The sequence below is a fragment of the Pseudophryne corroboree genome, chromosome 7 (assembly GCF_028390025.1).
Source record: "Pseudophryne corroboree isolate aPseCor3 chromosome 7, aPseCor3.hap2, whole genome shotgun sequence".
NCBI lineage: Eukaryota > Metazoa > Chordata > Amphibia > Anura > Myobatrachidae > Pseudophryne > Pseudophryne corroboree.
In genome coordinates this window covers 412646880-412672105 of record NC_086450.1, presented here as the reverse complement: position 1 = coordinate 412672105, position 25226 = coordinate 412646880, and the positions used below count along the sequence as shown (strand labels likewise).

General features: G+C 47.8%; 1 protein-coding gene across 9 annotated transcripts in view; it reads right to left on the bottom strand.

Annotated features, from left to right (window-relative positions):
• GRID2IP (Grid2 interacting protein) overlaps positions 1–25226 on the bottom strand; it is a 316826-nt gene that overhangs the window by 41971 nt on the left and 249629 nt on the right. For 8 of the 9 annotated variants that reach the window (XM_063934719.1, XM_063934721.1, XM_063934720.1 and 5 more), the window contains 8 exons: positions 20846–20946; positions 18614–18719; positions 18238–18527; positions 10537–10956; positions 10134–10221; positions 9305–9382; positions 8899–9095; positions 8193–8348 (listed from right to left, as the gene is read on the bottom strand). In XM_063934719.1, the coding sequence (XP_063790789.1) occupies positions 8193–8348; positions 8899–9095; positions 9305–9382; positions 10134–10221; positions 10537–10956; positions 18238–18527; positions 18614–18719; positions 20846–20946 (1436 nt within the window). The remainder of the gene's footprint in view (positions 1–8192; positions 8349–8898; positions 9096–9304; positions 9383–10133; positions 10222–10536; positions 10957–18237; positions 18528–18613; positions 18720–20845; positions 20947–25226) is intronic. The other variant, XM_063934722.1, reaches the window with a different exon arrangement.

Sequence of the window (25226 nt, the reverse complement as noted above, 5' to 3'; positions counted from 1 at the left end):
ATCGATGGCGGAGCACCGATGGAGACTTGGGATCGATGGCGGAGCACCGATGGAGACTTGGGATCGATGGCGGAGCACCGATGGAGACTTGGGATCGATGGCGGAGCACCGATGGAGACTGGGGATCGATGGCGGAACACCGATGGTGACTTGGGATCGATGGCGAAACACCGATGGAGACTTGGGATCGATGGCAAAACACCGATGGTTACTGGGGATCGATGGCGGAACACCGATGGTTACTGGCAGGGCAGAGCACCGCTGGAAGCTAGAAGCCGGAAGCCGGTCTCAGGTAACTGCCAGTCACAGGGAGCAATGTAGACACTGCAGAGTCAGGCTGTACAGCAGAGAAAGTCCATGGAAGAACTGCACACTGGAATCACTGTAGACAATTGAAGCACTGACTCCCTTTCCAGCCCAGGAACAAGATATTTATACCAGCTGGGAAACAGGGATTGGCTGGCTGATTAACCAGAGACCAGAGTGCAGCTGCTGGGTAATCAGGCTGAGAGCAGAGTGCAGCTGATAGGCTGAAAAGTATCACGTGATTAGGAAAACATGGCTGCGCCCATGCTAGCTTTTGGAGGGAAAGATTGTTTGTAACTTGCATGTGAAACTTAACCCTGATGCTGCCAGAATCACAGTAAGGAGATTAGAGACAATGAGATGCAGCGTCCTGCACACAGACAGTGCAGATGGAATCCAGGCTTGGAACACTGGGACAGTCTCAGGAGACATTTGGAAGGTAAATACTGATAAGGAATTACCTGGATCGTGACAGCACCCCCTCCTTTAGGAGTGGCCCCAGGACACTTCTTATAAATTGTTTACCTGAACAAACGGAAGAATCTAGATTGAATCCTGATGAACTTGAACTGGCTGGAACCAGATGAGACTGTACTGGACCTATGGACGAGACCAGATTGAGTCCAGACAAACTTGAACCGGCTGAGACCGGCGGAGACTTTGGGCCGACGGATAGGACAGGATTGAGTTTGGAGACTGTAGAATCAGCTGGAACTGAAAGAGTCAGAATCCGGTTAGAACCGGAATGAGTGGTATCTGAGTGTTCAGTTAGACCATCCTGGACCTGGTCCATGCTGGATGCCAACAGGGTGGTGCTCTCTGAAGACGGCAAACAGGAGTTCATAACTGCATCTGTAGCACAAAAATTTCCATCTGGGAACTTGGCTCTGGATACTTCCCTTGGGGCTGAAACTTTGGTGACCCCTCCTGGGGTTGACGAATCAGACACCTCTCTCAGGGTTGTTTTCTCCAGCACCCCTCCTGGGGCTGACAGATCAGAAACTCCTTTTTGAGAAGACTCATATGCCCCTACTAGAGCTTGAACATTGGATACCCCTCCTGGGGTTGCAGAAACGAACGCCCCAACTTGGGCTGTAGACACAGACGCCCCTTCTTGGGCTGTAGACACAGACGCCCCTTCTAGGGCTGAGGAAAGTTCGGACACTAGGATCTGGTACAGTACCAGATATTTACCGACTGTTTGTGTCCCCTGACGTAGCCGGAGGATATCAGAGGAGGCAGAGGTCACACGACCTGGTTCATCAAACATGCGCCTGAAGGTTGCCACGAAATCTGTGTATGAAGAGAGCAGGACATCAGACTTCTCCCATAGAGGTGATGCCCAATCGAGGGCGGAGCCACTGAGGAGGGAGATGATGTAAGCAACCTTGGTGCGGTCAGTTGGGAAACTGCCAGGCTGTAACTCGAAATATATCTCACACTGATTTAGGAAACCCCGACAGGCTTCTGGGGAACCATCAAACTTGGCAGGTGTCGGTAAATGGAGACATAGAGCAGAAACAGGAATGGTGGGTGGGGATACCACCAAAGGTACTGCAGTCGGCACACTGGACGCCCCTGAACCACGGAGGGTTACTTGTATTCCATCCAGCCGAGAGGAGAGATCCTGGAGACAGCGAATCACATGGCCCTGTGCAGTCTCCTGACGTTCAAGGCAGGCTGCAAGTTCTTGCATCGGCCTGGTCGCTTGGACCTGGTCTCCGGACGGATCCATTAGTGGTCAGTGCTTACTGTCACAACTGAGGGCTGGAGACCGTGACTGGGAGCCTCAGTTGTAGGGGTTGACGGGTACCTGAATGTTGGAGGAGCGATGGGACTCCTGGACATGCGTAAAGACAGTAGCAAGGATGCCCGAAGGTGTGACCAAGACAACGAAGGAAAGTTCAAAGGTTTATTAAACACAGTTCAGAGGAATACGGATGACTTGGTACAGGTAACAGGAATCACAGTTCAGAGAAATACTTGGGATCGATGGCGGTGCACCGATGGAGACTTGGGATCGATGACGGTGCACCGATGGAGACTTGGGATCGATGGCGGAGCACCGATGGAGACTTGGGATCGATGGCGGAGCACCGATGGAGACTTGGGATCGATGGCGGAGCACCGATGGAGACTTGGGATCGATGGCGGAGCACCGATGGAGACTTGGGATCGATGGCGGAGCACCGATGGAGACTTGGGATCGATGGCGGAGCACCGATGGAGACTTGGGATCGATGGCGGAGCACCGATGGAGACTTGGGATCGATGGCGGAGCACCGATGGAGACTTGGGATCGATGGCGGAGCACCGATGGAGACTTGGGATCGATGGCGGAGCACCGATGGTGACTGGGGATCGATGGCGGAACACCGATGGTGACTTGGGATCGATGGCGAAACACCGATGGAGACTTGGGATCGATGGCAAAACACCGATGGTTACTGGGGATCGATGGCGGAACACCGATGGTTACTGGGGATCGATGGCGGAACACCGATGGTTACTGGCAGGGCAGAGCACCGCTGGAAGCTAGAAGCTGGAAGCCGGTCTCAGGTAACTGCCAGTCACAGGGAGCAATGTAGACACTGCAGAGTCAGGCTGTACAGCAGAGAAAGTCCATGGAAGAACTGCACACTGGAATCACTGTAGACAATTGAAGCACTGACTCCCTTTCCAGCCCAGGAACAAGATATTTATACCAGCTGGGAAACAGGGATTGGCTGGCTGATTAACCAGAGACCAGAGTGCAGCTGCTGGGTAATCAGGCTGAGAGCAGAGTGCAGCTGATAGGCTGAAAGGTATCACGTGATTAGGAAAACATGGCTGCGCCCATGCTAGCTTTTGGAGGGAAAGATTGTTTGTAACTTGCATGTGAAACTTAACCCTGATGCTGCCAGAATCACAGTAAGGAGATTAGAGACAATGAGATGCGGCGTCCTGCACACAGACAGTGCAGATGGAATCCAGGCTTGGAACACTGGGACAGTCTCAGGAGACATTTGGAAGGTAAATACTGATAAGGAATTACCTGGATCGTGACACAACGGAGCCGGCTTTTCCACCTGAGCGCTCCCAACACGTGGATCAGCGCTCACAGCAGCGTCACAGACACCATACAGGCTCACCATCTCTGAGCGCACCCAGCAGCCGTGATCACTCATTGCCTCCGCTGGCACACCAGGGGTACACCACTGGGGCGCCCACAGCAAGTCACATTCAGTGACCAACGTACCAACACTGCACATCCCGGTCCCGCTGGCTGCGAGACACGGGGCTCCAGACACCAAGCCCTACACCAGTGTACGGCTCCTATTACCATCCATCCCAGGTGCTATACACGCTGTGCTGCACCATCATCTGGGAACCAAGGAGCCCACATATATGAGTGAATTTAACATTTAGAACCTCCTATTTTAATTTTAATTTCTGTGCTTCATTTTAAATCCGTGATGAACGTCTGCACCATTTATCAAACATCAGTTGCGATGCTCAGTGCATGACTGCATCTACTTACCAAAAGTACAGCCAGTATATGATATATTGAGTCCTAATTAGGCTCATTGATGTGGTATGGATATTAAGGTTGCTCAGTTTTATTAATATATACATTTTTATTGAAGTGCATATTGTTTGTTATATGATTATTGACTCCCAGGAGTTTTGTGATATCATTGTATAATAACTTTTTACTAAAAATAAATACAGAAAAATGTTTTTAAACATATTTTATATGTATTATTAAGCGCCACTTGGAATATCTATTTGTCTATGTCAAAGGGCCCTAGGTCTCCTTGCTTAGCTTAGAAACTAAAATATGCCTCTGCCCTCCCACCCGCGTGTGCCTCTGCCCCTGCCTGTAGGTGCCTCTGCTTCTACCGTGTGTGCCTCTGCCCCTACCCGTGTGTGCCTCTGCCCCTACCCGTGTGTGTCTCTGCCCTTACACGTGGATGCCTCTGCCCCTACTCATGTGTGCCTCTGTGTAAATTGCTCCATGCATTCCAGAGTTATGCCGAAAACTTTTTCATGTCACCCCCTTCCCACCCCCACCCCTATATATATATATATATATATATATATATATATATATATATATATATATAAGTATGGTATGTAGGCGGCACTCGTGGACTTAATTCAAATAAGAAACCCGGACACTCCTGGGTTGAATACAACGTTTCGGATTTATTATCCTTCGTCAGGTATATAACAAATGCAAGAAATCAAGCTTACCTTTATGCAGTTAAGAAACACCAAGTGAAAGTGAAAGTAAGTGCAAAAACACTCCCCATGCTGCTGCTGCTGACGTCATCACCAATAGACGGCGCCTGAGCAGTGACTGGGACAAGGTGAAAATGAAAGTGAAAGTAAAAACCGTTACCATGGTTACAATGATACATTGTACAAACGGACATTACTACATTTGTTATATACCTGACGAAGGATAATAAATCCGAAACGTTGTATTCAACCCAGGAGTGTCCGGGTTTCTTATTTGAATTAAGTCCACGAGTGCCGCCTACATACCATACTTATATCAAACTCAGAAGGAAGGCACCGGGCAAGATGTCTACATTTATTTGGCGGAGTGCCGAGTGTATCTTTACTCTACTCTACTCTATATATATATATATATATATATATATATATGTGTATTTTCATTTTTTCATTTTAATCAGCACACAAGGAATTCAATCATTCATACTGGGGTACAGCTACCCCATATGCAGCTGCACTGGCATCCTTCCTATTTGCCATCTACCCCTCATCATTTATAATCACCTTGGGGTTTTTTTTAAGCAAGCTTCTGCCCAGCAAGAGCAGTAACGAGCTAGATGCTGGGTACAAGGTACAAGGCAGCATAAGCTGAGGGACACTTGTTGCCAGCAACATCGGACATAAGATGGGTGCACACCTGACTGATCAGCAAAACAATTTACATTTTATGTATTTATTTATTTACAGTTGGAACGATCCAGACAACATCCGATATTCTGTATACATACTATAAAATCATTGAACGATACATTCTCTAAATCACGTTAAATTGATGTTGTTTGCATGCAGTTTGTCAGATGATGCCTGAACACACTGCATTCCCTGCATCTGCTCATCGATACTGACACATTTTGTGCAGTACTCCCAATGTCAGGAACCGATCTGTCAGCTTTATGAACGACAGTCGACTCAATGTGCTCTGCACACCATCGTGCAACAATCGGACTGACCAGCGGGGAATTGGCTGATTGGCCTGTTTATTCCACGGTGTGTAGCTATCATTATAGATGATGGTTGTTCCTCTGACAGGGGTCGCTGTGAGCAGCTAAGGGTAAATTTACTAAAACTTCAGTAAATTTGCCCCCTAGTGTGCAGCCAGTGTATAGCCAGCATGCAAGTATTACATGTACTGTAAGCATTATTTGCAGGAGAAAAACATAAGCATTTTTTGCACGTATTCTAAGCATGTGTTTCTATTAATTATCTGAGAGCCCAGCAGATTTATACTACCGGATAATACTGCTGGGTCAGTAACTGAGTGTTTCTCCGACTACAATGTGCGATGTAAGTAAGTGCCGCAGCCAGCTGTTACAGCAATGCTCTCTTCCCCTGGAACACTCCTGCTTTTTGCCGGCTCTAATTGCCCGCAGTGCAAATGTAGCAACTTTTCCTTGGCCTCTCAAAATCAATATTCTTTTATAGAGTAATGCAGAAAATGCCAATTAATGGCTTCTTTATGAACTTCAGCCAGTGATACAAAAGCACCATTAACCCTATCAATTAAAAGCAAGAAAGGACTTTCTACACAAGGTAAAAAGAGCAGCTAATAGCGCTTTGAACGGTATAAAATGTAAATGTATTTCTGGAGATTATATTACTGTTTATTTGCAAAGAATGTGGTACTTTGTTTTTGCTGCATATGAAGCACAACAGAATATGCTGGCACTATAGAAATAAATGTTTATATTATAATAATAATAATAATAATAATAATAATGTTTCCCCATTAGGTAAAATGGTTATCACAGCTGAGTTTATTGATAGTTAAATAGTGCACACACAGGGGAAGATGTATGAACAGCCTTTACGGGGTATAGCGGTATCTGCGCACGTTATGCGACGCAGATACCGCTTCCCTGTATGTAAGTATGAATGCACCGGTATCTGTATAATGCAGGGCGCGCTGTGCATACAAACGTAGGAACTGTCAGGGGCACTGGTCGTTCCGACAGCTGCAGCTAGCGATTTTGACAGCTGCAGGTGTCATTGCTGCATGTACAGCACTGTCCCTGGCTGGTGGCTCCGACAGCCAGAGATTGTGCACTGAAAAAACACAACAGAGTTTTATTTTTCAATAACGCCAAAAGAAGGAGAGTGAAGTGCGCAGAACACAATCCCTCTTTGGCAATACATGCCTCTGATGTCCAGACCTGCTTCGCCATGCTAAATGGGTGCAGCAGGTCCATACTACAAGTCACAGTAAAGTGCATCAGTCACCAACATCCAGAGGAAGCAGAGGAAATATTCTTGAGAATTCAGATTCACTAAATGTAACAATATGTACAGTAACTTTCTGGACCAGCGCAGCCAGTGTGTGGCAGCCATAGCCGTGCTAGTCCTGTGTTCAAATGCATGTAACGTCAGTACGAGATGAAGTCCTGTGTTAGGCTTTGCCACTGTTGCAGTTTTATGTGTTTGGCATGGGAGTATGTGCCCACACCTTCCTGCTTACATCTGCATTCCCCCTATTTAGGGCACCAGTTCTCAGCACTGAAGCCGTGTACACACTAGGCCACCTCCCCTAGTTAGAAGTCAGCGCTATATCGCTGATTACTTATTAGGGGAGATCGCCAGTGCATACACACTGAACGATATCGATGAACGATATGGGTCCTCATTCCGAGTTGTTCGCTCGCTAGCTGCTTTTAGCAGCATTGCACACGCTAGGCCGCCGCCCTCTGGGAGTGTATCTTAGCTTAGCAGAATAGCGAACGAAAGATTAGCAGAACTGCTACTAAATATTTTCTTGCAGTTTCTGAGTAGCTCCAGACCTACTCACAGATTGCGATCAGCTCAGTCTGTTTAGTTCCTGGTTTGACGTCACAAACACGCCCTGCATTCGGCCAGCCACTCCCCCGTTTCTCCAGACACTCCCGCGTTTTTCCCTGACACGCCTGCGTTTTTTAGCACACTCCCGGAAAACGCTCAGTTACCACCCAGAAACGCCCCTTTCCTGTCAATCATTCACTGATCAGCAGTGCGACTGAAAAGCGCCGCAGGATCCACAGCAAATCTGCTAAGTTTTTAGTTAAATAACTAAGCACATGCGCCCTGCGTGCCCTGGGCATGCGCATTTAGCAACAAATCACAGCATAGCGAAAATCGGCAACGAGCGAACAACTCGGAATGACCCCCATTGTTCAGTGACGTCATCCTCCGCACTCTCCAAACATGTAGCTCAACAAAATAGTTAACATTGAGCTGTATGTTTGGTAGAACATAGATGAACGAGAACGACCCGTGGGTGCGTGCATCCTTCAACCACGCACTGGACGATATGAACGATAGATCTTTCAAAAATCGTTATCGTACATATCGTCCTGTGTTGTCGCCCAGTGTGTACGGGGATTAAGATCTGGCCTAAGACAAATCTGTTTATTCAAACCCTTGATGTTTAGTTACACCACATGGTGACCTAGTGGTGTCATCTAATATTAATGTTTCAGTTTTGCCCTATTAATTATAATTAAACAAGCTTTGACAATGCCCGACCCATTTATTCTCTGTCTTCTAGATTCTATAAGTACCATGTGGATGATGTGTCTAGATGTAAACCGGACCCTGCCCAATGTGGCCCAGGGTAAGACATCCCTCAGCCAGCTCACCTCCAGGATTTTGGCCAGTTTTTTGCTATTTCTGAGCTCAGCGGAGGCCTTGAGGACACAGTCACAGCTGGCCCGGATCTCTTCCGTCTTCTCCTGCAAGGTGCTTTTAAACAGGAGACTTCTCAGACGCAACTTGTATTCTGGAACGGACATCATCTGCAGACAATCCGGAAAAGTATCACATTAGCGAAACCCCGGCATAGGGACAGCTTATAACCACACAATGCACAGCTATCGCACACAATGGCCCTCATTCAGATGTGGTTGGAGGAGCTGCGATTTCCGAAGCAGATCGGCATCAGAATGTCAGTGATTGATAGTATGATGCCATTTGGGGGTGGTGACGGCCTCCTTTTCTTCAAAGTGGAGGCATGTCGCCACCATTGCAGGGGAGGGACGAGGCCAGAGTCTCCATAAGAGGAAGGAGATTTCCTGGCCTTTTGGTAGCTCCTGCAGCGGCCGGCTTGTGCGACCCCATGGGTATTGGAGATGATCCGATACTAGGATGCAGATCAGTATTGCACGCAGGAGGTGCGGCGCCCCCTGCAGCAATAGCACCTCCAGCCACATCTGAATGAGAGACAATATGTATTGGTGCCACTTCCATCTGATGTGAACCCTTCGTTACTGGTCTACCTGCACTGTTCTCACTCCATTCACAGATATAAACCTACATAGCATGTTGGGAACCCAACCTCTGCCGTACCTTTAAAGCAAACTGGTCAGGCTCGCTCAACTTGCTGGGGCTCCCTGCATAGGCCTGAAAGTGTTTCCTCTCCTCCTCGCTGGGCGCAAAGAGAAGGAGCTGCTTAATATGTGAGGGCTCCAGCCTCTCATTCTCCATGGTCATCAGGGTGTGGCTCAACTCCTGGTGTGTGAGCTTCAAGTGCGCAATCAGGATAGCTGAAATAGATGATAAATTGTACCACAGACATGTGACCAGAGCCGGTCAGAGGCCATCTGCAATAAGGCCCAAGCTTCTCTTTTGGGACAAGATTTACAATGTAATACCAAAATATACTGAGTATCAAGGACCAATACGTTTTACAGCCAGACCCCACCCCCTCACCTCCCCACCTTGTTTAAAGCTGCAGCCTGAGGTGTCCTCGTACCTGTGTTGTAGGCCTTTTTGTGAGACAGAATTTCAACAGCACCTTTTTTCTTCATGGATTCCGGCAACACCGGGAGGACTGTAAGAGGAGAGAGTGAAGGCTGAGTTGGGGATTCAGATGTATTTATTGTCTCTATGCAGCCATTTATAAGCTGAACTAATATCCATAAGCCGGCAGCCAATCAACTCACTGGAAACTAGTGACATCACTGGGGCATACGACAAAGTGGTTATAGACTGTGTAGAATTTGGGGAGTATTCAATTAGTGTCAGATCCTCTCCGACACTGAGGATCCGACACCTCAGTATTCTATTGCGGGCTGTTTCCTCCCGCCTGATTCCAACCATTCATTTTCACCCTCTGCTCATCCATGTGTTTTCGACCCTGCCACGTGCAAAAACGGGTCCATTTTTGACCGAGGCGGGGTTGAAAACACATGGATGAGTAGAGATTCCGCTCATCCATGTGTTTATCGACATTTCGGAATTTTCAACAGGGCGGACACTTCAATTGAATATTGAAGTGTCAAAAAGTGCTGATTAGCAGCGGAAAGTGCCGTCTTTCCGTCCTGTCGAAAATTCCAAAACAAATTGAATACCCCCCTTAGCTGCTTCCATGCTTTGTAGCCAATAGGTAGAATACATCAATATTTATGCAACATTTCTATAGTGTAATATAATGGGCACAAAATGCCATTGTATTATTATTATTCTTTATTTGTGGGGTTCCACAAGACAATCCCATTGTAAATACACTACATAGTGTAAGAGGACATTTCCACAGAGAGGAGACTGGGGATTGTAACACCAAAGGGTCTGGATCTGCTTACGTGTTGGTTTCTGGGTCCCGAAATGAAGCTCCAAATCCAGGTACTTCACCATATCACTCAATTTCTCATAGTCCGAGTCCTCTCCCAGCTGCAGAAAGGAGGGAGATAATGACTGTCACACACTAGCGAGCAGTAACAAGGCTGGAGCCAATAAAGACCTCAGCAGAGGAATCGAATGACAAATTCACACAACTCTATGGGGTCTATTCATGAAGCAGTGAAAAGTGTGGCGAAGTGAGTCAGTGGAGAAGTTGCCCATGACAACCAATCAGCATTTAAATAATATTTATAATTTGCATACTACGCAATTGTACGGAGCAGCTGATTGGTTGCCATGAGCTACTTCCCACAGTCTCACTTCTCCACTCTTTTCACTGCTTCATGAATATCCTCTGATACTCACCTGCCCCCATATCGTTCCTTCTGAATTCTCCACCTGTTCCCAGCGCAGCCTCTTCACACTCATGTGGCTGGATTCACTGCGCCGGTGCATGCTGCGGTGTGCCAGGGGCAACAGAGGTGGCGCAGGAGGAACAGGCAGTATTGGGAGAGGAGGAGGAGCTGGAGGTAACGGGGGTATGCAGCTCCCCAGACTCCGAGAGAAGGGCATGGACGCTGCTTTACGGCTCTCCTTCATTTTTGCTGGCTCTCCTCTGGAAAGTTGCGGAGGAGGTGGCGGAGGGGGGCTGTGAGGTGGTGGGGGAATGTGGTCGGACACTGAAGAATAGGTGAGAGAGCTGCCATCCTCACTGCTGCCCGCTGATTCGCTGGTGGTGCTAACATCAGGTGGTGCACAGCTCAGCTGCTCATCCTGAAAAGTCATCTGAAGAAGAGGGAAGAGACAACACAATAGAATGAAAGCCGGCCTTTTACTATTGTACAACATTGCAGAATCATACTCATGTCCACTTGATCAATATTCTACCTTTATTCCAGTAATATGCAACAGAAAGGAAAAATAAATACATTTTCTAATATTCCAGGTACTTAACTGTACTGGCTTATACCAGAGGTTCTCAAACGCAGTCCTCAAGGCACACCAACGCTCCAGGTTTTAGGTATAGCCATGGCTCAGCACAGATGGTTAAATCAAATTGACTGAGGTGCAAATTAAGTCACCTGTGGCCAAGCATGAATAAACTTAAAACCTGGACTGTTGTGGTGCCTTGACGACCACGTTGAGACTCTCTGGCTTATACAATAGTTATGTGCCACCCTGCAAATTATACTACTTTCTACCTTCTCTTTCTGTTACAGAGTATGACCCGGCACAATTGCTTATTTTATTTGCCCTTGAATAAGAGAAGCTCTCTGGAATCACTTGAATACAATGCAAACCAAAGCTCATATCCAAAGGAATCATGGGGGAAATTCAGACCTGATCGCTGCTGTGCGTATTTGCACAGCGGGCGATCAGGTCTGAACTGTGCATGCGTATGCACCACATTACGCCGGCGCGTCGGACGACTGCACCGGGCATAGCGACGGGATGGTGCGAAAAAAGCAATCGCACGGGCGGTCGCAAGGTGACTGACAGGAAGAGGCCATTTGTGGGTGGCAACTGACCGTTTTCTAGGAGTGTCCGGGAAAACGCAGGAGGAACCAGGAGTTTGGAGGGAGGGTGTCTGACGTCAGCTCCGGCCCCGATCACCAGCAATCCATCGCAGCGGCAGAGTAAGTCCTGGGCTGAGCAGGGACTACACAAACTGATGTTTGTGCAGCTCTGTTACAAATGCGAATGCACACCTACAGACACTCCATACCCTCCCCCTGTAGGTGGCGACTACCTGATCGCAGGGCTGCAAAAACCGCACCCTAGCGATCAGGTCTGAATTACCCCCCATATGTAAATAAATGTGCCCAGAAAGACCAAGCAATGTGTTTAGTAAAACCTTATGGGCAGAGGCCATATTTATACTCAGTGCAAGGTGTGCAGTGTACATGGCCCCCCTGGGTCAAAGGGGCAAACACTGCTGCACAACAGAGTTTGCGCACAGGATCCCTCCGCTGATAAAACACTCCTGTCTATGAGCAAGCAGTGGAGTAACTGACCAAATTGCTTTGGGGTCCATAACACAAAGATGAAACCCACCTCCAGCTTTCAGTAACAGTATAGCAACAGTATAGCGCAAAAGCACAGGGCTGTTGCCTTGTTGGAAATATAGTGCTTTTCAGATATAAAAATAACACTGGATCGTTGTGTTTGTCATAGTCTACATTCTGGAATACAGCAATACTGTATGTGCACACGGTGTAGGGACAGGAGAAAGAAGGGAAGGAGGCCCAGCTTAGAACGTGCACTGGGTCGGGGCCACACATTAAGACCATTGTTTAAATCTTTCAAGACAAGAAAATCCCTTTAATAAACAATCACTCACATAAAAATAAGAATTTACTTACCGATAATTCTATTTCTCGGAGTCCGTAGTGGATGCTGGGGTTCCTGAAAGGACCATGGGGAATAGCGGCTCCGCAGGAGACAGGGCACAAAAGTAAAGCTTTACGATCAGGTGGTGTGTACTGGCTCCTCCCCCTATGACCCTCCTCCAAGCCTCAGTTAGGTACTGTGCCCGGACGAGCGTACACAATAAGGAAGGATTTATGAATCCCGGGTAAGACTCATACCAGCCACACCAATCACACCGTACAACCTGTGATCTAAACCCAGTTAACAGTATGATAACAGCGGAGCCTCTGAAAAGATGGCTCACAACAATAATAACCCGATTTTTGTAACTATGTACAAGTAATGCAGATAATCCGCACTTGGGATGGGCGCCCAGCATCCACTACGGACTCCGAGAAATAGAATTATCGGTAAGTAAATTCTTATTTTCTCTATCGTCCTAGTGGATGCTGGGGTTCCTGAAAGGACCATGGGGATTATACCAAAGCTCCCAAACGGGCGGGAGAGTGCGGATGACTCTGCAGCACCGAATGAGAGAACTCCAGGTCCTCCTTAGCCAGGGTATCAAATTTGTAGAATTTTACAAACGTGTTCTCCCCCGACCACGTAGCCGCTCGGCAGAGTTGTAATGCCGAGACCCCTCGGGCAGCCGCCCAAGAAGAACCCACCTTCCTTGTGGAGTGGGCTTTTACCGATTTTGGCTGTGGCAGGCCTGCCACAGAATGTGCAAGCTGAATCGTACTACAAATCCAGCGAGCAATAGTCTGCTTAGACGCAGGAGCGCCCAACTTGTTGGGAGCATATAGTATAAACAGCGAGTCAGATTTCCTGACTCCAGCTGTCCTTGAAATGTATATTTTTAAAGCTCTGACAACGTCCAACAACTTGGAGTCCTCCAAGTCGCTTGTAGCCGCAGGCACTACAATAGGTTGGTTCAGATGAAATGCTGACACCACCTTAGGGAGAAAATGCGGACGAGTCCGCAGTTCTGCCCTGTCCGAATGGAAAATCAGATATGGGCTTTTGTAAGATAAAGCTGCCAGTTCTGACACTCTCCTGGCCGAAGCCAGGGCTAGTAGCATGGTCACTTTCCATGTGAGATATTTCAAATCCACAGTTTTTAGTGGTTCAAACCAATGAGATTTGAGAAAGTCCAAAACAACATTGAGATCCCACGGTGCCACTGGAGGCACCACAGGGGGCTGTATATGCAGCACTCCCTTAACAAAAGTCTGGACTTCAGGAACTGAAGCCAATTCTTTTTGGAAGAAAATCGACAGGGCCGAAATTTGAACCTTAATAGATCCCAATTTGAGACCCATAGACAATCCTGATTGCAGGAAATGTAGGAATCGACCCAGTTGAAATTCCTCCGTCGGAGCACTCCGATCCTCGCACCACGCAACATATTTTCGCCAAATGCGGTGATAATGTTGCGCGGTTACTTCCTTCCTTGCTTTAATCAAAGTAGGAATGACTTCTTCCGGCATGCCTTTTTCCTTTAGGATCCGGCGTTCAACCGCCATGCCGTCAAACGCAGCCGCGGTAAGTCTTGAAACAGACAGGGACCCTGCTGAAGCAAGTCCCTTCTCAGAGGTAGAGGCCACGGATCTTCCGTGATCATCTCTTGAAGTTCCGGGTACCAAGTCCTTCTTGGCCAATCCGGAACCACTAGTATCGTTCTTACGCCTCTTTGCCGTATAATTCTCAATACTTTTGGTATGAGAGGCAGAGGAGGAAACACATACACCGACTGGTACACCCAAGGCGTTACCAGCGCGTCCACAGCTATTGCCTGCGGATCTCTTGACCTGGCGCAATACCTGTCCAGTTTTTTGTTGAGGCGAGACGCCATCATGTCCACCATTGGTCTTTCCCAACGGGTTACCAGCATGTGGAAAACTTCTGGATGAAGTCCCCACTCTCCCGGGTGAAGGTCGTGTCTGCTGAGGAAGTCTGCTTCCCAGTTGTCCACTCCCGGGATGAACACTGCTGACAGTGCTATCACATGATTCTCTGCCCAGCGAAGAATCCTTGCAGCTTCTGCCATTGCACTCCTGCTTCTTGTGCCGCCCTGTCTGTTCACATGGGCGACTGCCGTGATGTTGTCCGACTGGATCAACACCGGTTTTCCTTGAAGCAGAGGTTCTGCCTGGCTTAGAGCATTGTAGATTGCTCTTAGTTCCAGAATGTTTATGTGAAGAGACGTTTCCAGGCTCGACCACACGCCCTGGAAGTTTCTTCCTTGTGTGACTGCTCCCCAGCCTCTCAGGCTGGCGTCCGTGGTCACCAGGATCCAATCCTGTATGCCGAATCTGCGGCCCTCCAATAGATGAGCACTCTGCAACCACCACAGAAGAGATACCCTTGTCCTTGGAGACAGGGTTATCCGCTGGTGCATCTGAAGATGCGACCCTGACCATTTGTCCAACAGATCCCTCTGGAAAATTCTTGCGTGGAATCTGCCGAATGGAATTGCTTCGTAAGAAGCCACCATTTTTCCCAGGACTCTTGTGCATTGATGTACAGACACCTTTCCTGGTTTTAGGAGGTTCCTGACAAGCTCGGATAACTCCTTGGCTTTTTCCTCCGGGAGAAAAACCTTTTTCTGAACCGTGTCCAGAATCATCCCTAGGAACAGCAGACGTGTTGTCGGAATTAACTGGGATTTTGGAATATTCAGAATCCACCCGTGCTGTTTTAGCACTTCTTGAGACAGTGCTAATCCCATCTCTAGCTGTTCTCTGGACCTTGCCCTTATTAGGAGATAGTCCAAGTATGGGATAATTAATACGCCTTTTCTTCGAAGAAGAATCATCATCTCGGCCATTACCTTGGTAAAGACCCGAGGTGCCGTGGACAATCCGAACGGCAGCGTCTGAAACTGATAGTGACAGTTCTGTACGACGAACCTGAGGTACCCCTGGTGTGAGGGGTAAATTGGAACGTGGAGATACGCATCCTTGATGTCCAAGGATACCATAAAGTCCCCTTCTTCCAGGTTCGCTATCACTGCTCTGAGTGACTCCATCTTGAACTTGAACTTCTTTATGTACAGGTTCAAGGATTTCAGATTTAGAATAGGTCTTACCGAGCCATCCGGCTTCGGTACCACAAATAGAGTGGAATAATACCCCTTTCCTTGTTGTAAAAGGGGTACCTTGACTATCACCTGCTGAGAGTACAGCTTGTGAATGGCTTCCAAGACCGTCACCCTGTCGGAGGGGGACGTTGGTAAAGCAGACTTCAGGAAACGGCGAGGTGGATCCGTCTCTAGTTCCAACCTGTACCCCTGAGATATTATCTGCAGGATCCAGGGATCTACCTGCGAGTGAGCCCACTGCGCGCTGAAATTCTTGAGACGACCCCCCACCGCCCCCGAGTCCGCTTGAGAAGCCCCAGCGTCATGCTGAGGCTTTTGTAGAAGCGGGGGAGGGCTTCTGTTCCTGGGAAGGAGCTGCCTGTTGCTGTCTCTTCCCCCTTCCTCTGCCTCGTGGCAGATATGAATATCCCTTTGCTCTCTTGTTTTTAAAGGAACGAAAGGGCTGCGGTTGAAAAGTCGGTGTCTTTTTCTGTTGGGGAGTGACTTGAGGTAAAAAGGTGGATTTCCCGGCTGTAGCCGTGGCCACCAAATCCGATAGACCGACACCAAATAACTCCTCCCCTTTATACGGCAAAACTTCCATATGCCGTTTTGAGTCCGCATCGCCTGACCACTGTCGCGTCCATAAACTTCTTCTGGCCGAAATGGACATAGCACTTACCCGTGATGCCAGTGTGCAGATATCCCTCTGTGCATCACGCATATAAAGAAATGCATCCTTTATTTGCTCTAAAGACAATAAAACATTGTCCCTATCCAGGGTATCAATATTTTCAATCAGGGACTCTGACCAAGCTACCCCAGCACTGCACATCCAGGCTGTCGCTATAGCTGGTCGTAGTATAACACCTGTATGTGTGTATATACTTTTTTGGATATTTTCCATCCTCCTATCTGATGGATCTTTAAGTGCGGCCGTCTCAGGAGAGGGTAACGCCACTTGTTTTGATAAGCGTGTGAGCGCCTTGTCCACCCTAGGAGGTGTTTCCCAGCGCGCCCTAACCTCTGGCGGGAAAGGGTATAAAGCCAATAACTTCTTTGAAATTAGCATTTTTTTATCGGGGGCAACCCACGCTTCATCACACACCTCATTTAATTCATCTGATTCAGGAAAAACTATAGGTAGTTTTTTCACACCCCACATGATACCCTGTTTTGTGGTACCTGTAGTATCAGCAATATGTAACGCCTCCTTCATTGCCAAAATCATATAACGTGTGGCCCTACTAGAAAATACGGTTGATTCGTCACCGTCGCCACTGGAATCAGTGCCTGTGTCTGGGTCTGTGTCGACCGACTGAGGCAAAGGGCGTTTTACAGCCCCTGACGGTGTTTGAGGCGCCTGGACAGGCACTAATTGATTGTCCGGCCGTCTCATGTCGTCAAACGACTGCTTTAGCGTGTTGACACTATCCCGTAATTCCATAAATAAAGGCATCCATTCTGGTGTCGACCCCCTAGGAGGTGACATCCCCATATTTGGCAATTGCTCCGCCTCCACACCAATATCGTCCACATACATGTCGACACACACGTACCGACACACAGCAGACACACAGGGAATGCTCTTAACGAAGACAGGACCCCACTAGCCCTTTGGGGAGACAGAGGGAGAGTTTGCCAGCACACACCAAAAGCGCTATATATGACAGGGATAGCCTTATAATAAGTGCTCCCTGTACAGCTGCTTTAATAATATAGTTTTGCCACAATTTTGCCCCCCCTCTCTTGTTTTACCCTGTTTCTGTAGTGCAGTGCAGGGGAGAGCCTGGGAGCCTTCCTGACCAGCGGAGCTGTGTGAGGAAAATGGCGCTGTGTGCTGAGGAGATAGGCCCCGCCCCTTTTTCGGCGGGCTCGTCTCCCGCTCTTTAGTGGATTCTGGCAGGGGTTAAATATCTCCATATAGCCCCCGGAGGCTATATGTGAGGTATTTTTAGCCAAAAAAGGTTTTCATTTGCCTCCCAGGGCGCCCCCCTCCCAGCGCCCTGCACCCTCAGTGACTGCCGTGTGAAGTGTGCTGAGAGGAAAATGGCGCACAGCTGCAGTGCTGTGCGCTACCTTAAGAAGACTGAGGAGTCTTCTGCCGCCGATTCTGGACCTCTTCTCGTTTCAGCATCTGCAAGGGGGCCGGCGGCGAGGCTCCGGTGACCATCCAGGCTGTACCTGTGATCGTCCCTCTGGAGCTAATGTCCAGTAGCCAAGAAGCCAATCCATCCTGCACGCAGGTGAGTTCACTTCTTCTCCCCTAAGTCCCTCGTTGCAGTGATCCTGTTGCCAGCAGGACTCACTGTAAAATAAAAAACCTAAGCTAAACTTTTCTAAGCAGCTCTTTAGGAGAGCCACCTAGATTGCACCCTTCTCGGCCGGGCACAAAAATCTAACTGAGGCTTGGAGGAGGGTCATAGGGGGAGGAGCCAGTACACACCACCTGATCGTAAAGCTTTACTTTTGTGCCCTGTCTCCTGCGGAGCCGCTATTCCCCATGGTCCTTTCAGGAACCCCAGCATCCACTAGGACGATAGAGAAAATGCAAATGTGTGTAAGAAACCGAATTCCAAATGAAAAATCTACCCAAACACATTCAGCCCCTTTACCTCTTCATAGTCATTCTCAGGGGTAAGAAACTGGTCAGTGATGGTTAGATTTTGCCCCAGTTGCCGGCTGAGCACATCCAGGAATCGGTCAGTATCTCGGGAGCGACTCGGCCGTGAGAAGGTGAAAATCTTCCTATGAGTTGGCGAAGGAGGCAGGCTGCCATCCAAGCTGACATAGGGATTAGACTCGGAACTGCTGGGTGATGGGGCACTGGGTGGACGTGGGGGACATGGGTCCGAGGGCGGTGCAGAATTTTGCCAGTGAGTGCCCTTTGCCAGTTTACGTTCTCCTAATGCCAGACAAGAGTTTAGACATTCTGTCTCACAAGACTGACGTATAGTGCAAGTGTCACACAGGGGCAGGAAAGACTGGTACCTGTTGAATGGTAGAGGTTACACGACCCACGGGATCTCATACTGCTAACTTTTCCTGGGAAACTGTTGATAAAGCGATTCTCTAACTCAGCATAAACAGCTGACATCTACAGAGGGAAGAGGAGCCGATAAAGGACACAAGTAACAATAAGAACATTGCAGATTTACAGTAAGTACAAAGCTATGAAACTGCCAAAATGTGAAATAATCACATGGAAAATCCAAAGAGAGGTATCTTAAAGGGCATATAGTTATAGTGCCACCAATTACAAAGTCGTCAACATGAATAAATGTCAACACCACAATGCCGACAGTTATGATTTAAGCAATATCAGCAGGGAACATGTCGTCACCTACAAAATGTCAACATGTGCAATGTCAACAAGTGAAATGGTGAGATTCTGCCTGGGCCGGCAGCGGGAGGTTATGGTTAGGCTACAGGAGGCGAAGTTAGGGTGAGGCACTGGGCAGAGGGTTAAGCTACATGAATGGAGATAAGGTTAGGCACTAGGCGGAGGGTTAGGATATGGGAGGTTAGGGTTAGGCAACAGGAGGGGAGGTTAGGATTAGGCTCTAGGGGAAGGGTTAGATTACTGGAGGGAAGGTTAGGGTTAGGCATTCGGCGGAGGGTTAAGCTACATGAAGGAAGATAAAGGTTAGGCACTAGGCGGAGGGTTAGTCTATGGGAGATTAGGGCTAGGCAACAGGAGGGGAGGTTAAGGTTAGGCTATACGGGGAGGATTAGACTACAGGAGGGGAGGTTAGCGTTAGGCACTCGGCGGAGGGTTAAACTATGGTACGGGAGGTTAGGGTTAGGCTCTAGGGGGAGGGTTAGACTACGGGACAGAAGGTTAGGCTACAAGAGGGGATGTTAGGGTTAGGCTCTACGAGTAGAGTTAGGCTACAGGAGGGGAGGTTAGGGTAAGGCACTAGGCGGAGGGTTAGGCGGAGGGACGGGAGGTAAGGGTTAGGCTACAGGAGGGGTGGTTAGGGATAAGCACTAGGCGAAGGGACGGGAGGTTAGGGTATGGCTACAGGAGGGGAAGTTAGGGTTTGGCTACAGGAGGGGAGGTTATGGTTTGGCTACAGGAGGGGAGGTTATGGTTTGGCTACAGGAGGGGAAGTTAGGGTTTGGCTACAGGAGGGGAAGTTAGGGTTTGGCTACAGGAGGGGAAGTTAGGGTTTGGCTACAGGAGGGGAAGTTAGGGTTTGGCTACAGGAGGAGAGGTTAGGGTTTGGCTACAGGAGGGGAAGTTAGGGTTTGGCTACAGGAGGGGAGGTTAGGGTTTGGCTACAGGAGGGGAAGTTAGGGTTTGGCTACAGGAGGGGAAGTTAGGGTTTGGCTACAGGGGGAGAGGTTAGGGTTAAGCACTAGGTGGAGCATTAGGCTACAGGATGAAAGGTTAGGGTTTGGCTACAGGACGGGAGGATAGGGTTAGGCACTATGACAAGAGTTAGGCTGTGGGAGGGGAGGGTTAGGGGTCAGGGTTAGTCATACTTAAAGCCAGAAGTGCCAGAAGTCATCAGAATGTCACTGCCACACCTGAAAGACATCACTGGATCCACAGTGCCAGGTAAGTCCCCACAAGTCTACAAGGGATGTCTTGGCGACATTCTAATCATGTTGACATTTCATCAGTATTGACATCATGAATGTCGACATGGTCAATGTCGGCATGACAAGCATGTGGACATTCTCATGTTGATGCAGTGAAGGTCTACAAAATATACCACACCCATCTTAAAGTAGAAAGTTTTGGTATAATCTAATCACTGCTGGTCAGGGGGCTTCTTATACAGGAATACATTTTTTGGGTGGTTCCCACATTCCTCTATTTAGATTTGGAACCCTGGTATAAATAATTTTATTAAATACAAAATTACATTCCTGCTGGACCACATGTAACATCACTAATGGCTGCATGAAACAAAATAGCGGTATGAACCTACAAACTATAAAACACTGATCAATAAAAAAAAAGAAGTAAATAATGTAATTCACACATTAGAGGCAACTAAAGAAGCATTCAGAGAACATAGCAGTGAAAAAAAGTGGAGCAGTGGAGAAGTTGCCCATGGCAACCAAACAGCATCTCCCAATCATTTTATAGAATGTACTTGATAAATGCTTCCTCAAAGCAGATTGGTTTCTATGGGAAACTTCCCCACTGGTCCATGTCTTTACTCTTTTCACATTAACCACATAATAACAAGCACATAATGAGATTCAGACCATTTTAGGATTCGGGGTTTCGGGTAATGATGTTCCATCTCCCGCTTGTCTTTCTCCTGAAGTCAGGCGAGGCGCGACGTCCATTGGGTCACAGTGAGCTACTGAGTGAGACACAGAAGTTATCTTATTGCACATAAATAGGAACAGCTTATTGTGGAGCACATGTACTAAGCCTTGGAAAGAGATAAAGTACCAACCAACTATCTCCTAACTGCCATGTTACAGGCTGTGTTTGAAAAATGACAGGAGCTGATTGTACTCCAATGCGTTTCATGTCTCCAGGATGCGTTTCATGTCTCCAGGATGCTTTTTCAAGATCCTTGAAAAAGTGTCCTGGAGACGTGAAACCGTTTTGAGTACAAGCAGATTATCTCGGTAAGAGTGAGAAGCCTGTTGCCTCATGCCCGCTACGAACACAGGAAGCTGGCACCCGATACCATCGGAAGTAACTTCCGGCGATCCCGGCAAGCCTGAATTACAAGCGACTCAAACCACCGGAGGAGACCAAAAACTGTGGCCAGACTTGCAACCACAGTATAGAATAAGATAGGGATAGTTACTATTACAATCGGACCAGAACACATGCGATCCTAACATTTCTGCATCAACCACATGTCCAAAAGGGATTTAAACATTTGCTGTCTTTAAATGTATATGCTTTCTTGTAGGCACTACATATATACCATACCAACATTCCAACCACAGCGCTCGTTATCAGCAACACAGCTGAATTTAGTGTTACACTCAACATTAAACATATCTGCTAATAGTCCTGATTTTCGTGTAACCATCCTGAATCTCAACCCCCCCCCCTCAAAAAAGAAAAAGAAAAAAGGAAGCATCACTCTAGAAAGTGGGTGTAAGCAAAGTGATACTTTGGAATCGCTACTCGTATGTGATTATCACAACAGTATTTTACTTGTTTTGAACAGAAGTAAAATGGAAAATGAACCATAATTGCTGTATGGATTTGTATTATTGGAATGCTAGGAAGAACACGCTACAGCAGGTTCACCTTTGCTACCTATTCTTGATCTTATCATAGCAGGTGAGTATCACATAATATAAAATCATGTTAATTAAACATACACAGTGTAATATATATTTATGTATTTGGTATGTCTACAACATTTGTTTTAGAACGCGAGTGTGGCTTTTTGGAGATTTGTATATGTCGTTGTCCCGGTGGGTCAGGGGCAGGGTTTGCCTGTTCGGGGGCAGAGTTTGCCTGCTCAGGAGCGGGGTTTGGGTGCATTACCAGTGGGGCTTTTTTGTCTAGATTTTGATTCTCTGGTAAAATAAAAAATAAGAATTTACTTACCGATAATTCTATTTCTCGGAGTCCGTAGTGGATGCTGGGGTTCCTGAAAGGACCATGGGGAATAGCGGCTCCGCAGGAGACAGGGCACAAAAGTAAAGCTTTTACAGGTCAGGTGGTGTGTACTGGCTCCTCCCCCTATGACCCTCCTCCAGACTCCAGTTAGGTACTGTGCCCGGACGAGCGTACACAATAAGGGAGGATTTTGAATCCCGGGTAAGACTCATACCAGCCACACCAATCACACCGTACAACTTGTGATCTAAACCCAGTTAACAGTATGATAACAGAGGAGCCTCTGAAAGATGGCTTCCTAAACAATAACCCGAATTAGTTAACAATAACTATGTACAAGTATTGCAGATAATCCGCACTTGGGATGGGCGCCCAGCATCCACTACGGACTCCGAGAAATAGAATTATCGGTAAGTAAATTCTTATTTTCTCTATCGTCCTAAGTGGATGCTGGGGTTCCTGAAAGGACCATGGGGATTATACCAAAGCTCCCAAACGGGCGGGAGAGTGCGGATGACTCTGCAGCACCGAATGAGAGAACTCCAGGTCCTCCTTTGCCAGGGTATCAAATTTGTAAAAATTTACAAACGTGTTCTCCCCTGACCACGTAGCTGCTCGGCAGAGTTGTAATGCCGAGACCCCTCGGGCAGGCGCCCAAGATGAGCCCACCTTCCTTGCGGAATGGGCCTTAACAGATTTAGGCTGTGGCAGGCCTGCCACAGAATGTACAAGTTGAATTTTGTTACAAATCCAACGAGCAATCGACTGCTTAGAAGCAGGTGCACCCAACTTGTTGGGTGCATACAGTATAAACAGCGAGTCAGATTTTCTGACTCTAGCCGTCCTTTAAATGTATATTTTTAAGGCTCTGACAACGTCCAACAACTTGGAGTCCTTCAAGTCGTCTGTAGCCGCAGGCACTACAATAGGCTGGTTCAGGTGAAACGCTGATACCACCTTAGGGAGAAAATGCGGACGCGTCCGCCGCTCTGCCCTATGTCGAATGGAAAATTAAATAAGGGCTTTTATAAAACAAAGCCGCCAGTTCAGATACTCTCCCGGCCGAAGCCAGGGCCAGTAACATAGTCACTTTCCATGTGAGATATTTCAAATCCACATTCTTTAGTGGTTCAAACCAATTGGATTTGAGGAAATCTAAAACTACATTTAGATCCCACGGTGCCACCTTAGGCACCACAGGAGGCTGTATATGCAGTACTCCTTTGATAAAAATCTGGACCTCAGGGACTGAGGCCAATTCTTTTTGGAAGAATATTGATATGGCCGAAATTTGAACCTTAATAGATCCCAATTTGAGACCCATAGACAATCCTGATTGCAGGAAATGTAGGAAAACGACCCAGTTGAAATTCCTCCATCGGAGCACTCCGCTGCTCGCACCACGCAACATATTTTCGCCAAATACGGCGATAATGCTTCGCGGTGACTTCCTTCCTTGCCTTTATCAAGGTAGGAATGACTTCTTCCGGAATGCCTTTTCCTTTTAGGATCTGGCATTCAAACGCCATGCCGTCAAACGCAGCCGCGGTAAGTCTTGAAAAAGACAAGGACCCTGCTGAAGCAGGTCCCTTCTCAGAAGTAGAGGCCACGGATCGTCCGTGACCATCTCTTGAAGTTCCGGGTACCAAGTCCTTCTTGGCCAATCCGGAGCCACTAGTCTTACTCCTCTTTGCCGTATAATCCTCAATACCTTTGGTATGAGAGGCAGAGGAGGAAACACATATACCGACTGGTACACCCAAGGTGTTACCAGCGCGTCCACAGCTATTGCCTGCGGATCTCTTGACCTGGCGCAATATCTGTCCAGTGTTTTGTTGAGGCGAGACGCCATCATGTCCACCATTGGTTTTACCCAACGGTTTAATAGCATGTGGAAAACTTCTGGATGAAGTCCCCACTCTCCCGGGTGAAGGTCGTGTCTGCTGAGGAAGTCTGCTTCCCAGTTGTCCACGCCCGGGATGAATACTGCTGACAGTGCTATCACGTGATTCTCCGCCCAGCGAAGGATCCTGGCAGCTTCTGCCATTGCCCTCCTGCTTCTTGTGCCGCCCTGTCTGTTTACATGGGCGACTGCCGTGATGTTGTCCGACTGGATCAACACCGGTCTTCCTTGAAGCAGAGGTTCCGCCTGGCTTAGAGCATTGTAGATTGCTCTTAGTTCCAGAATGCTTATGTGAAGAGACTTTTTCAGGCTCGACCACACTCCCTGGAAATTTCTTCCCTGTGTGACTGCTCCCCAGCCTCTCAGGCTGGCATCCGTGGTCACCAGGATCCAATCCTGCATGCCGAATCTGCGGCCCTCCAATAGATGAGCCTCCTGCAACCACCACAGAAGGGATACCCTTGTCCTCGGCGACAGGGTTATCCGCAGGTGCATCTGAAGATGCGACCCTGACCATTTGTCCAACAGATCCCTTTGCATGGAATCTGCCGAAAGGGATTTCTTCGTAAGAAGCTACCATTTTTTTATTTTTTTTTTCCCAGGACTCTTGTGCATTGATGTACAGACACCTTTCCTGGTTTTAGGAGGTTCCTGACCAGGTCAGATAACTCCTTGGCTTTTTCTTCGGGAAGAAAAACCTTTTTCTGAACTGTGTCCAGAATCATCCCCAGGAACAGCAGACGAGTTGTCGGCATTAATTGGGATTTTGGAATATTCAGAATCCATCCGTGCTGCTTTAGCACCTCTTGAGATAGTGCTAAACCCATCTCTAGCTGTTCTCTGGACCTTGCCCTTATTAGGAGATCGTCCAAGTATGGGATAATTAATACGCCTTTTCTTCGAAGAAGAAATATTATCTCGGCCATTACCTTTGTAAAGACCCGAGGTGCCGTGGACAAACCAAACGGCAGCGTCTGAAACTGATAGTGACAGTTTTGTACAACGAACCTGAGGTACCCCTGGTGTGAAGGGTAATTGGAACGTGGAGATACGCATCCTTGATGTCCAAGGATACCATAAAGTCCCCTTCTTCCAGGTTCGCTATCACTGCTCTGAGTGACTCCATCTTGAACTTGAACTTCTTT